The following is a 13780-nucleotide window of genomic DNA, read 5'->3' on the forward strand; positions in this document are numbered from 1 at the left end:
TCAGACTCGGTTACGCGATTCAGTTCGCGAAACGGCCCCCCAAGTTTACGGGCGTGTATTTCTCCAGGGTCAACCCCCTGTCCGCCCCTGTCTTGCGAGAGGAGATTGCTGCCCTCCTGGCGAAGGGTGCAATCGAGCCGGTTCCTCCAGCCGAGATGGAGAGTGGGTTTTACAGCCCATACTTCATCGTACCCAAAAAGAGCGGTGGGTCACGGCCAATCCTAGATCTGCGCGTTTTGAACCGCTGTCTGCACAAGCTGCCGTTCAGAATGCTCACGCAGAGGCGCATTCTCCAATGCGTTCGTCCTCGGGATTGGTTTGCAGCCATAGACCTGAAGGACGCGTATTTCCATGTCTCCATTCATCCACGCCACCGCCAATTTCTGCGGTTTGCGTTCGAGGGTCGAGCGTGGCAGTACAAGGTCCTCCCCTTCGGGCTCTCTCTGTCTCCGCGGGTCTTCACCAAACTCGCGGAGGGTGCCCTAGCGCCCCTTCGGCTCGCGGGCATTCGCATACTCAGTTATCTCGACGACTGGCTGATTTTAGCCCACTCGCGGGAGCAATTGATTATGCACAGGGACGAGGTGCTTCGGCATCTCCGCCTACTGGGGCTTCAGGTCAACCGAGAAAAGAGCAAACTCGCCCCCGTGCAGAGGATTTCTTTTCTCGGGATGGAGCTGGACTCGATCACCATGGTAGCGCACCTCTCCGAGGAACGCGCTCGCCTGTTGCTGAACTGTCTGAGGGAGCTCGACAGCAAACTAGTGGTCCCACTGAAGTTCTTTCAGAGGCTCCTGGGGCATATGGCATCCGCAGCCGCCGTCACGCCGCTCGGGTTGCTCCATATGAGACCACTTCAGCACTGGCTTCACGATCGGGTCCCCAGACGCGCATGGCACGCGGGCACACACCGGGTCTCGGTTACTGCGCTGTGTCGCCGCGCCCTCAGCCCTTGGAACGACCCCTCGTTCCTACAGGCCGGTGTGCCTCTAGGACAGGCGTCCAGCCATGTTGTTGTTTCAACAGACGCTTCCAACACGGGTTGGGGGGCCGTGTGTCGCGGGCATGCGGCTGCGGGCCTCTGGAAGGGTGCCCAGCTGCATTGGCATATCAATCGCCTAGAGCTGTTGGCAGTGTTCCTCGCTCTCCACCGCTTTTTACCGGTGCTGGAGCGGCAACACGTGCTGGTCAGGACGGACAGTACGGCGGCGGCGGCGTATGTCAACCGCATGGGGGGTATGCGCTCTCGCCGCATGTCTCAGCTCGCCCGCCGTCTGCTCCTCTGGAGTCACCCGCGGCTGAAATCGCTGCGCGCCATTCACGTCCCAGGCACGCTCAATCGTGCAGCCGATGCGCTCTCACGACAGCTGTTACGCCCTGGAGAATGGAGACTCCACCCCGAGTCTGTTCAGCTGATATGGGCGCGATTCGGGGAGGCCCAGATCGATCTGTTTGCTTCCCCCGAGAACGCTCACTGCCAGTTGTTTTTTTCCCTGACCGAGGGCTCTCTCGGCACGGATGCACTGGCCCACAGCTGGCCTCGGGGCATGCGCAAGTATGCGTTTCCCCCAGTGAGCCTGCTCGCGCAGTTTCTGTGCAAGGTCAGGGAGGACGAGGAACAGGTTCTGCTAGTTGCGCCCCTTTGGCCCAACCGGACCTGGATATCAGAGCTCTCACTCCTCGCGACGGCCCTCCCCTGGCGGATCCCTTTGAGAGAGGACCTACTCTCTCAGGGACAGGGCACCATCTGGCACCCTCGCCCCGATCTTTGGAACCTCCACGTGTGGTCCCTAGACGCGAGGAAGACTTAGGTAACCTACCGACTGCGGTGGTTAATACCATCACTCAGGCTAGAGCCCCCTCCACGAGGCGCGCCTACGCCCTGAAGTGGAGTCTATTCACTGAATGGTGCGTCTCTCGCAGAGAAGACCCCCGAAATTGCCAGATTAGTGTTGTGCTCTCTTTCCTTCAAGAGAAGTTGGACAGCAGGCTGTCGCCCTCCACTCTCAAGGTTTACGTGGCCGCCATCTCCGCTTATCATAGCGCGGTAGCTGGCGGCACCGTGGGAAAGCATAACCTGGTCATCCAGTTCCTTAGGGGTGCTAGGCGAATTAATCCATCTCGCCCCCCTCTCATGCCCTCTTGGGATCTCGCCCTCGTTCTCACGAGTCTGCGATCCGATCCCTTTGAGCCACTCGAATCAGTATCTCTAAGATTTCTGTCCCTGAAGACAGCTCTGCTGGTTGCGTTGGCCTCCATCAAGAGGGTCGGGGACCTGGAGGCATTTTCGGTCAGTGACTCGTGCCTGGAATTCGGGCCGGATTACTCTCACGTTATCCTGAGACCCCGCCCCGGTTATGTGCCCAAGGTTCCTACCACCCCCTTTAGAGATCAGGTAGTGAACCTGCAAGCGCTGCCCCCGGAGGAGGCAGACCCAGCCCTTTCTTTACTTTGTCCAGTTCGCGCTCTGCGCATTTATGTGGACCGTACTCAGAATTTTAGATCATCTGAGCAGCTCTTTGTCTGTTATGGCGGTCGGCAGCAGGGAAGTGCCGTATCGAAACAAAGATTATCCCACTGGATTGTGGATGCCATTTCACTCGCTTATTCGAGTCGAGGTCAGCCGTGTCCCCCGGGAGTACGTGCACACTCCACTCGGAGCGTTGCATCCTCTTGGGCGCGTGCACGCGGCGCCTCTCTAACAGACATCTGTAGAGCTGCGGGCTGGGCGACACCCAACACATTTGCAAGGTTTTACAATCTGCGAGTGGAGCCGGTTTCCTCAAGGGTATTAGGTAACCCTTTGGTGATTGAGGAGACAACTCGGTAGGGTGTTGAAACACGCTTGCTGCGCCATTCTCCCTAACACGGAGGTACGTGCGCCTTTTTTTTTTATCTGTCAGTAAAGTTCCCCGTCAGGTGAGCCCTGCAGATTCCTCCGTGGCCCCCAGCACTGACTCAGCGGAGGAGTCACTTGCTGGCCCACTACGTTGTAGGTCTGCCCGCTGGTCAGCCCGCGTTTTGGGTATAGGTGCCTGCTATGCGTGATCCCCACTAGGCGATCCCATATGCTTATTCCGCCACGGTTAAGTCCCCCCCCTGGGCGGACCCGTGTCTTCCCTCTCCGCTAACCACTCTTTGCTATGCGTACTCCCCCTTTTTAGGGCTAGTCCATAGGTAAATTCTGCCATCTATCCCCCCCTTGGGTAACGGATGGCCTCCGCAGCGTCCTCCCTATCGGGATTGCACGCTTCCCAACGTACTGTCGTATTTCCTAGAATTATCTAGATGCTCACGACTTCCCAAAAAATATATCTAAATCCGTAAAACTTCTGTTGAAGTAGGATAAATTAGGGCCAGGGACACGTTGGAGGACCGCGCCCCCCATGATGTGGGTGCGTCACGCTTGCTTGACTATCTCCTCATCGGGGGTGTTGGTAAGGTGCAGTCATTATGGCGCTTTCCATATTCTCCCATTCATGGCACTGAAGTTCCCCAACCGAAGGGGAACGTTCGAGGTTACAGAAGTAACCCTTCGTTCCCCGAGGAGGGGAACGGAAGTGCCATATTCCGTCGCCATAATGACTGTCCCTTAGCTGTTTGAAAGTCTCTTCAGCTTAAAAGGATGGCGTCTGCTGGCTTCAGGTGTGCTTATATGCTGAGATAATTGCAGATGTCGCACACCTGCGCAAGCTTACGCTGCCAATTAATTTCATTCATTGGCCCGTTCAATACTCTCCAGATAAGCGGCTTCTGATCCGAATCCTCCCATTCATGGCACTTCCGTTCCCCTCCTCGGGGAACGAAGGGTTACTTCTGTAACCTCGAACGTTTTACATGGTGATCATGTTTGTACAGTCTGGCATGATAAAACTATAAAGGGCTAACTGTGAACTGGGCTTTAGTCAACTCAACTTTGTCCAGGAATGTCACATAATTATGGCCCATATCCACTGAGCAGTGCAGTTTAGTACAGTACAGTATTGTGTGCATTTACTGTAGGTGTATTTACACTGTCAAAGGTACCAAAATCTTACCTTAATACCATTTTGGCATACGTTCCTAAGGGTACCTAGCACAATAGTTTGGTACCAAAGGCTCACGAACACTAATAGGTTTACATACTGTAGAATCGTCACTTGCATGTGCAAGACAGGAAGTGCCATTTTTATATAAACAGCAGAGACATGACACCTTAACAATAAAATGATGGCATACAGCAATGAACAATGATCGACCCAAGGTTAAATATAGCTTGTTGCCTACTTGCAAACGGTCATGTCAAGAAGCAAGAACAGGATCAGCTGTATGTTCTCCATTGTTGTTTACGAGGCCGTTTACACATATAAATGTGTATAAAGCATGAGGTTTTGTTTTCCTTTTTTGCGCTCACCATGCATCTATATTTAAAAATATTGAACTGGTGCTAAAAGAAGGCTCAATATGTGACCAGCCTTTACAACTTTGTTCTTTGAGCGAGAGCAATATTGATCATAACATTTTGTCAACCATACCATTCAGTGTAAACAAACCATTAGTCTAATATTTAGACTTTTTGTGTTTACAGTATGTAGAAACTGCCAATATATGACAGTTAACAATCCCTAATGCTACCACAGTCCATTTTGGGGTACAAATGGAAAATAAAATGAAAAAGAAAAATAATAAAATGATAAAAAAAGAAATTTGAAGTTTACATGTTACATCATTTTTTTTCACTTTTAGACTTATATTAAAGGCTTAAATGAAATGATAATTGCATGGACCTGTATTACTTTTCATTTTGCATTGCTCCTGATGTGTGTCTGTCTGACTGTCTGTCTGTCTGTCTGTCTGTCTGTCTGTCTGTCTGTCTGTCTGTCTGTCTGTCTGTCTGTCTGTCTATCTGTATACATGGATGTTGGTTTACCACCAGCTAGACCAGCACTAACCAGCATAAACTAGCTTGGGCTTGTGTGCAGATTCAGTCTGGATTGGTCTTTAGAGTAGTCTGATTCAAATTACTATGATTAGCCCAAGTGGTAAAGACATAAATATAAAATGGAAGGGAAAACATGAGGACATGTTGATTTGGGAGGGGGGATTGGGGGTAGCTTATTTATCACTCAGTCTGTTATTGTGGTTTGTATTGACAAAAAGACCCCTTCAAAAGAGAAAAAAATTCTGTTCCTGGACTGTCAGCCCACAAATCAATGAATGAACTAATGAAGTGTGTTGACTCTCTGTCAAACAGGGCTGTTCAGCTCATTTCTCCAGTCTGGTGAGTTATCAGTATCATCAGAAACGCTGTGCCAGTGAGCTGCCAGGCACACAGAAGCCTGTCTTCCTGTGCCAACACTGTGGTAAGACCTACCGCTCCAAAACTGGCCGAGACTATCACCAGCGCACCGAGCACATCATCACCACCCTGACCACTTACCCGGTGAGATCACACACACCACAGTCCTGCTTTGATATCATGTGGAAAATATCATCACAACTTTTTAGCATTCAAACAATTGCTAGAACATGTTTCTCAGTGTTTCAAAGGATACATCACCCAAAAATGAAAATTCTGTAGTTGATTACTTGCCATCATGTTGTTTCATACATCTAAGGTAAATTATTGCACATCTTTCATTCATCTGCAAGACATAATTGAAGAAATGTAGGGTACTTTCATACTGTCATGTTTAAGGCTGATTTATACTTCTGCTTCAAGTGCACGCATATGGTCCAGTGCAGCCGGAGCGCAATAATGACATGCACCTCTCAAAATATGTAACTACACGTCGAAATGATGCATATTGCAAGGTCTGTGATTGGTCGGTTTGGTAGCTGTGACTGAGAGCCACGAGCCCGATGGAGCGATTGTTTACAAGTGTTGAGTCTAGTGAAGGAGCTCCAGATGGAAACTTTTGTTTTGTGTTTACCTTATGATTAAAGTTGCTGCACGTCCGCCGGTTCCCACAGCTGAATGAGTGTGTTTAAGCTACTTGTAGCAATTAGAAAAACCTAAACATCAGCGAAACTTGACAGAAAACAGTCAAACTACTTGGTCTACAAACAAGTGTTTGCATGATTATACAGACAAAGAATCATATGATAAGAAAATATCAGTTTGCAACATCAAGTAGCAGAACAAGCTGTTTTTAATAAAATGAATGGAAGTTTTTAGCATTCTGATTGGAGGATATCAAAAAACAATATGGCTTCAAAAGCTGCCCTGTGTTAAAGAGGATGATACATGGGGCAATTGTTTGAGTAATCACACCATTAATGGGCAGCCAGGTGAGACACAGGGTAACTAATTTGAGCATCCCGAGCCAGATAAAATGTTGTTGTACATTCTCAATAGAAAAGTAGCCAAGCAACATCACTTTGAAATGTGTCACCTTAAAATTAACATTGCTCAAGAAGTTGCCCTGTGTATCATCAACGTATATGGCAAAAAAAAAAAACATACTCTAACATTAATGACAGAATTTTATTTGGTAAAACTAATTCTATAAAAAGTTTTATTCAAAGTTTATCCAAATAATGAAAATTCTGTCATCATTTACTCACCCTTCACAAACCTTTATGAGTTTCTTCAATCTGTTGAACACTAAAGAAGATGTTTTAAAGAAAGCTTTAGCCTGTAACCATTGCCTAACATCCCAGCAGGCACACAACCTAATAAGATGTTAATACAGTTGAAACCAGCTTTAAAAGTTTACGTACTGTATAGAAATGCACATAACCATGAAAAAAAAACAGATGTTAATGTGACTAAACTTTTTTTTCTTTTGGGTAAGTTCGGATTATCAAATTTGTTTCTGTAATGCTTAATAGCAGAATAACAGAGAGACTTTTTTTTTTGAGAAATTGTTATAACTTTTATAACTTGTGAAAGTTAAGATTACATACAATACGATTATTATGCCTCTGAAAAAGCTCAGATGATGGGGTCAAGGTTTTAGAAGTTTTTTATTGGCTATTTGACAATATTTGAGTTGATTGGAGGCACAACTGTTAAATAGTATTTAAGGAAAACCTCTAACACATTCCTTCCTTGTGTACAACATGGGAAAGTAAACAAGACAGAACCAACAAAAAAGCCTGATTACAATTTACTAAATTACACTTGGAAAAAGAATAATTTTCAGAGACATGTCCTGTGGTCTGATGAAACTAAGATTGAACTGTTTGGCCATAATGACCTATGTTACATTTGGAGGACAAAGGGGACGCTTACAAGCCTAGAACACCATCCCAATTGTGGAGTATGGGGGTGGCAGCATGTTGTGGGGCTGTTTTGTTGCAGGAGGGACTGGTCCACTTTACAGCATAGATGGCATCATGAAGAAAGAACATTATGTAGAAATACTGGAGCAACATCGCAAGACATCAGCCAGGAAATTAAAACTTGGCCTCAAATGGGTCTTCCAAACAGGCCATGACCCTAAGCATACTACCAAATTAGTTTAAATTTACTTTAAGGACAACAGAGTGAAAGTTTTGGAGTGGCCATCACAAAGCCCTTATCTCAATCCTATAGAAAATGTGTGGGCAGAGTTGAAAAAGCTTGCGCGAGCAAGCTTACAAACCTGACTCCGTTACACCAATTCTGTCAGGAGGAATGGGCCAAAATTCCTTCAAACTATTGTGAGAAGCTTTTGTAAGGATATCCAAAACCTTTGACTAAAGTTATACAGTTTAAAGCAAGGCAAAAAAAATTATGTAAACTTTTGATTGTCTAGAACAGGGGTCACCAATCTCGGTCCTGGAGGGCCGGTGTCCCTGCAGGGTTTAGCTACAACTTGCCTCAACACACCCACCTGGATGTTTCAAGTATTCCTAGTAAGACCTTAATTGGCTTGTTCAGGTGTGTTTGATTAGGGTTGGAGCTAAAATCTGCTGGACACCAGCCCTCCAGGAACAAGTTTGGTGACCACTGGTCCAGAACTTAATAAAAAATTATTAAAAACAAAATTCTCTCATTATTCTGGCATTTAGCAAATGTAAATGATTTAGGTAATCCTAACGGACCTAAAATAGTAAACGTTTAGTATGATTTACCATCAGACATTTAAAAAAATGGTTATGTTCCTTTTTTAGAGTGTAATTAAACTTCTGGTTTCAATTCTATTTGGTTAGATTTAAGTTGTGACTTCAGGTGACCAAAATGTAATGTCTAGCCAGTGTCTAAGGACAATGTTATTTTGATGTCCAATATCGACATCAAATTATGTTGGTATTTGGTTGATTTTAGGTTGTATTGGAGAGTGACCAAAATCCAATGTTGAGCCAACAACTTAAACCATCATCATATGATGCCTCAGATGTCAAAATATGACATTTATTTGTCAGGCATGGCAACCAAAATCCAACGTCTGATAGACATCATATTGGTATCGTTCACTCTACATCAAGCTGTAAAATCATTAGACATTGATAATTGGTTGATTTTAGGTTGGACATTAGAAATTAAAGTTGGCCTGACGTTGGACTCTGACTCTATCAATCTGACGTCCTGTGTCTGCTGGCATAGTATTGGTTTTTACAGAAGTCAGTGGTTTTATGTTACTACTTTTGTGTCACCAGAAGAAACTCATAAAGGTTTAGAAACACTTGATGGTGAAATAATGACAGATTGATTTTTTAGGGTGATCACTTTACTATCACTTTGTTACTTTTACTTTTTTTTATTACTAAAACTCACTGTCTACAAACCATTTTCAAGTTTAAAACATGATAGGAATGTAATACAGATCTGCAAAACACAGTATATTGTAAAATAGCATAAAACAATATAAAATAATAGACATATAATGATGATATCTGAATGGATTTCAAATGCCTCTGAATGCTCTGACTTCTCATTTTTAGCAGGAGGACAATAAAGATGAGGAGGATGTGCTGGAGGAAGAGGATGATGATGATGAGGAGGAGGAGGATGAAGAGGAACAGGAGGAGGAAGAGCCTGTGCTGAAGAAGAGCATAGAGCAGGAAAGGCAGAGCGAAGGTGAGCAGGTGGAGAAGATGCAGGAGAGGAAGGAAGAGAAAGGGGAAGTGGAGGACCTGCTGGATTTGGAGAGGACGCCGAGTGGCCGGGTGAGACGGCGCTCTGCTCAGGTGGCTGTATTTCACCTGCAGGAGATTGCAGAGGATGAGCTGGCCAAAGACTGGGGCACCAAACGAAGAATCAAAGATGACCTTGTTCCTGATATTAAAAGGGTAAAGTGATGTTGGACCTACTAACTTTAAAATTTCAATTTCTAATTACTTTCAAGATTTAAGTAAACTTTAGTTTACTATTGGAGATGTCAATAATTTGACAGCAAATGTTGTTTTTAGAATATTTATGCCTAACAAGAATTTACTAAAAACAGAACTTTTTTTCTTTGGGCTTTTGAAATGTTCCTTGTACAGATGACAGTATTCTCCTGGTGACAATATTCAAATATTCTTTATTCAGACAGATCACACAGAAAAATAAAGGTTTTTGTATACATACTTAAAAACATTATCTTCCTGTGAAAAACATTTAGCAATCAGATCTTGTGTTAGCATAGTCAAAATAAACCTTTTATTAAGCCAGTGGGTGGTGTCAAGTGTCATTGTAAATCCTTTACATGATATTTTTCTAATCTTGACAGAATTCATGTTGGAAAAGTCTTTTAGTATTTTGACAGACAATGTTATGACAGTTTGAGTCACTATGTTAAAGGTGCTGTAAGTTTTTGACTCTTCTAAAGCATGAAAATATCATATATTATATGCAGGTATTTCAGAAATATGCTAAGTGATAATTCTCGTTTATCTGAAAAACAATGCTAAAGTCAAAGATATTCTACTTTTAAAATGTGCATTACGAATTGAACAGCACTCAAAGTATTCATCTGTGACCAAAATGTGACCTCTGGTGAAGAGTAGCAGATTGAGACGCAGATTCAGAGTTCCACATGAGGTGTTTCATAATTAGCAAATAAGATAAATATTATGAAAGTAAACATTAGGTGAGCGGGTTACATTGTAACCCTGTCCTAACAACAGGCTAAGTGACGAGATACACTATAAGCAATTTGGTTGTTTGCACCAGACGAAACATGACAAAAATATAAATACAGCCATTCAGACTTACTGCACCCCAACGAAATGGTAAGGTTTATTATCATATTAATACATATTAAACCTTTACATATACATATTAAACTTTTTAAGATTATTAAATGTACATGCTGAGTCACAGATACATGTTGGCTTGCACTGAGTCACGGTTCTAGGGCTCTATTTTACTGTCTAAGCGCAAAGTCCAAAGTGCAGGGCACAAAAGCATTAAGGGCTTGTCAGAATCCTCTTTTGCTATTTTAAGGATGGAAAAATTCACTCTGCGCCACAGCGCATGGTCTAACAGGGTTGTGCTTATTATCTTAATGAGTTATGGGTGTGTTTTGAGAATAAACCAATTAGAGTCTGATCTCCCATTCCCTTTAAAAGTCAGTTGTGTCTTGCCATGGCGCATATGCTATTTACATGGCTGAGTGTGTAAATGGAAAAACTAAACACTTCACTAGCCAGAAAACAGTTAAACAGAGCATCTGCAGTGAGAGAATGAGCCTCATCATTCTTTACTTTCACCCTCTTTTGTGGATAAGGAAACGTGTTGTACACACAGACATCCATTAGCCTACATAATTAATTTTGTTGTTAAGCGCAAGGATTCATTTCAAAACAAGATTTCGGGAGGAGCACGATCAGTCTTTGATGAGGCTTAGGCCCCGTTTACACTAGTGCGTTTTAGTTTTAAAACGGCGTTTTAGAATGAAAACGATCCGCGTCCACACTCGCGTTTTACCCAGCGTTTCTGAACTGCTCTCCGTCCACAACAAAATGCTGAAAACGCACATCACGTGACCACACAGACACTCGGGCAAGCGCTGCAGCCCATCTACCCAGATGAGAGCTGTGCTAGTCGGACTTCTTATCAAGCATCTCCCGCTGGATCTAATCTCACTATATTTATTAAACGGAATATTTCATTCATCTTGTTGTCTTTATCTAACGACATATTCCCTGACTTTGGTCATTGAAATCTATTACTTGTTCTCAGGTAACGTGTTTTGGCTAAGCGCAAAGATAAGTTAATGATTAATGTAACCACGTAGCCTATTCTGTATATTGACTGATCGCTTACCTTTATTTCCTATAATGTATAAACTTATTGTATGTTATACTTTTATAATGGCCATTATCGATTATTAAAACTGATATTCAGCAAAAGAGAGGGTGTGTTTCGTATTTTCACTAAAATTGAAAGGAGGCAGTTGTTATCGGCTCCGTTTTGTTATAAATATCCACACAGTGAAGATGACGCTCATGCAGCATGACGCCTCAACATTTCTGCTGTCTAAGTTGCTAACATTAAAATAAAAATAGGCAGTTCCTTAAATCATGTTTACATTTTATTGTTGAGAAAGTGAAACAACGTAGCCAGGGTGATGTGAATGAAGTTATAAAGTACACTGTTCCCTTTGAAGATTTACCCGTGTCCTCGGTATAGTCTGCTTTTCCATATCAAACTGAGAAGAAGAGACTGCAGCCTTGATCAAACTTGCGTAGTCTAAACTTACACGGAGAGAATGCAGGAATGAACTGTGTGTGTTAGGCTACTTAATATTCAGGAAAAGCCCCAATCAGAGAGGCGAACGTCTGCAGCCCCGCCTCCGTTTTCAGATGTCTCCGTTTTTCATCATCCACACTGAGACGGAGCAGCAGCGTTTCAGAATGAAAACGGCCTCTCCAGCGTTTTCGAAACGCTCCGTTTTCGGCGCTCGAGAACTCCGGCGTAGTGTGGACGGTTGGCGTAACCGTAGCAAAACTTATGCGTTTTCAAACTAAAACGCATTAGTGTAAATGGGGCCTTATTCATCACACACAAACATTCCATTATCCAATCAGCTATAAACCACTATAAACAGTCAAACACGTCATACCTCTGTTTTCTCTTGACTTCAGCATCCCTCCACCACCCCTACTCCACACTATTAAACCCAATACCTATTTAAATCGGAGGGGGGAGCGTTCTGGAGCCGGGCTAGACACTGCGCTTGGACCCCATCTCTCTCTATCCTGATAAGGGGAATAACATGAGTTAGGGTGTCTTCCCGAGCTGTGAAGTGAAGTGTGGTCAAAAAACTGAGTTCTATACAAATACACATGCTATGCCCATATGGTCCAAAACATGATAGGTGGGCAAATCTATGTTTTTTATTATTATTATTTTTTATTAATGCATATAATAAATAATTCTAATAATAATAACATTATGCAAAAGGAAATTGTCATGAGTAAACTGAATAAGCTCCCCGAGATGAAGAAGGCATAAAGTCAGCTATTTTTAGATTTATGTGGAAAATAATAATTTTTGTAATATTTTATTCCTTTAATTCTTTTTCATTTGTAAAGATATTTGTGTATTGCTGCACATTCTGTATGTTTTAAGCAATGTTTAAGCGAGGCGCACCACTAACTTTAGATCTGCTTTCAGCTGGTCTATTGTGCAGTCTATTTTAGTTTCTCAAAATAGCAACGTGTCAACAATGTGCCTTAACACACCTCTTTTCTGGACCAAAACACCCATGAGTCCACAAAGTGGCGCAAATGTATTTGCTATTTAAACAACGAAAAATGGAAAAAGTATGGTCTAAAAATAGCAATACGTCATAGAAACACGTCTTGCGCGTTATTGCACCAGGTGTATGATAGGGCCTCTAAAGTTCAAATTTATTTATTTTTTATAATTTCTAAGTATATTTTTGTATAATTTTTAAGTTCTGAAATGGCATTCGAAATCACATTATTAGCATTTAACACTAAATAAAGCACATGAGATGTACCTGAGGTGATCATTGTCTGTTGTTCAGCTGCAAGAAATAGAAGCCTTTTCTAAAATATAAATTGTAGGTGTTGGTTAGGTCAAAAACTTCTTTTGATATGGAAAATATTCCTTCTATGGAGTGCCGTTGCTTTTATTTAGAACACTTAGAACATTTAGAATCTGGCAACCTGCGCTTATGTGCAATACCTAGTTTAACCACTGGTTGTCAAACTTAAATACTGCACATTTAAAGCAATGTTTTGTTGTCACCCAATCACTATTTTTGGTTTAGCACCCAAAGAAAGTATAAGAACCTTAATATTTGTAATGTCAAATTTAGAAAAAAAACATAAAAAATGTTATAACCTTGTTAACAGCATATTCTTGTTATGTACAATTTATTAAAAATATATACTAAAATACATTGTGTAGTATTAGCTAGTATTAGTAGTGTTATTAAAAAGTAGTATTTACCTTCTTTAAATTTAGATACATTTTGTCTGAACTTTTTAACAATTTTAGAACATTTCCTTTTAATGATTAGTCACACTGTATGGCTACACCTTAGGAAACAAAAAAAGAGCACAATTTTACAAACTTTAAACATGTCAGTAGTTCATAAATACAGAGTAATGTTTCTAAATATTGGTAGTTACTCATCTTATACACATGCATGCGTTATAAATAATGTGTCTGTATTTGTTTATTCAGCTCAACTACACACGACCAGGTCTCCCAAACTTCAGCCCTGAAACTGTGGACAGCTGGAAGAACGAAGTGAAAGAAAAAGGATTCATCTGCTGCCCTAACTGTGTAAGAAAATGGTCTATTTTTATTTTTTTATTTTTACATTAACAGTTGCTAGTGATTCATTGACAGATTTCAAGTCAATGTGAACATCTGAATGAGATCATTTGATGAAGATTACTTGAAGAAACT

At 42.5% G+C, this 13780-nt stretch overlaps 1 protein-coding gene across 15 annotated transcripts in view; it reads left to right on the top strand.

Moving 5' to 3' along the window:
* Positions 1–13780, top strand: part of znf512b (zinc finger protein 512B) — a 146075-nt gene that overhangs the window by 118289 nt on the left and 14006 nt on the right. For 10 of the 15 annotated variants that reach the window (XR_012398856.1, XR_012398857.1, XM_073939525.1 and 7 more), the window contains 3 exons: positions 5234–5422; positions 8851–9198; positions 13553–13654. Coding sequence is in view for 12 of the 15 variants with exons in the window: in XM_073939525.1 (XP_073795626.1) it covers positions 5234–5422; positions 8851–9198; positions 13553–13654 (639 nt within the window). In the remaining 3 variants the exon portion in view is untranslated. The remainder of the gene's footprint in view (positions 1–5233; positions 5423–8850; positions 9199–13552; positions 13655–13780) is intronic. The other 5 variants (XR_012398858.1, XM_005162005.6, XM_073939523.1 and 2 more) reach the window with 1 other exon arrangement.

Source organism: Danio rerio, chromosome 23 (assembly GCF_049306965.1).
Source record: "Danio rerio strain Tuebingen ecotype United States chromosome 23, GRCz12tu, whole genome shotgun sequence".
Classification (NCBI taxonomy): domain Eukaryota; kingdom Metazoa; phylum Chordata; class Actinopteri; order Cypriniformes; family Danionidae; genus Danio; species Danio rerio.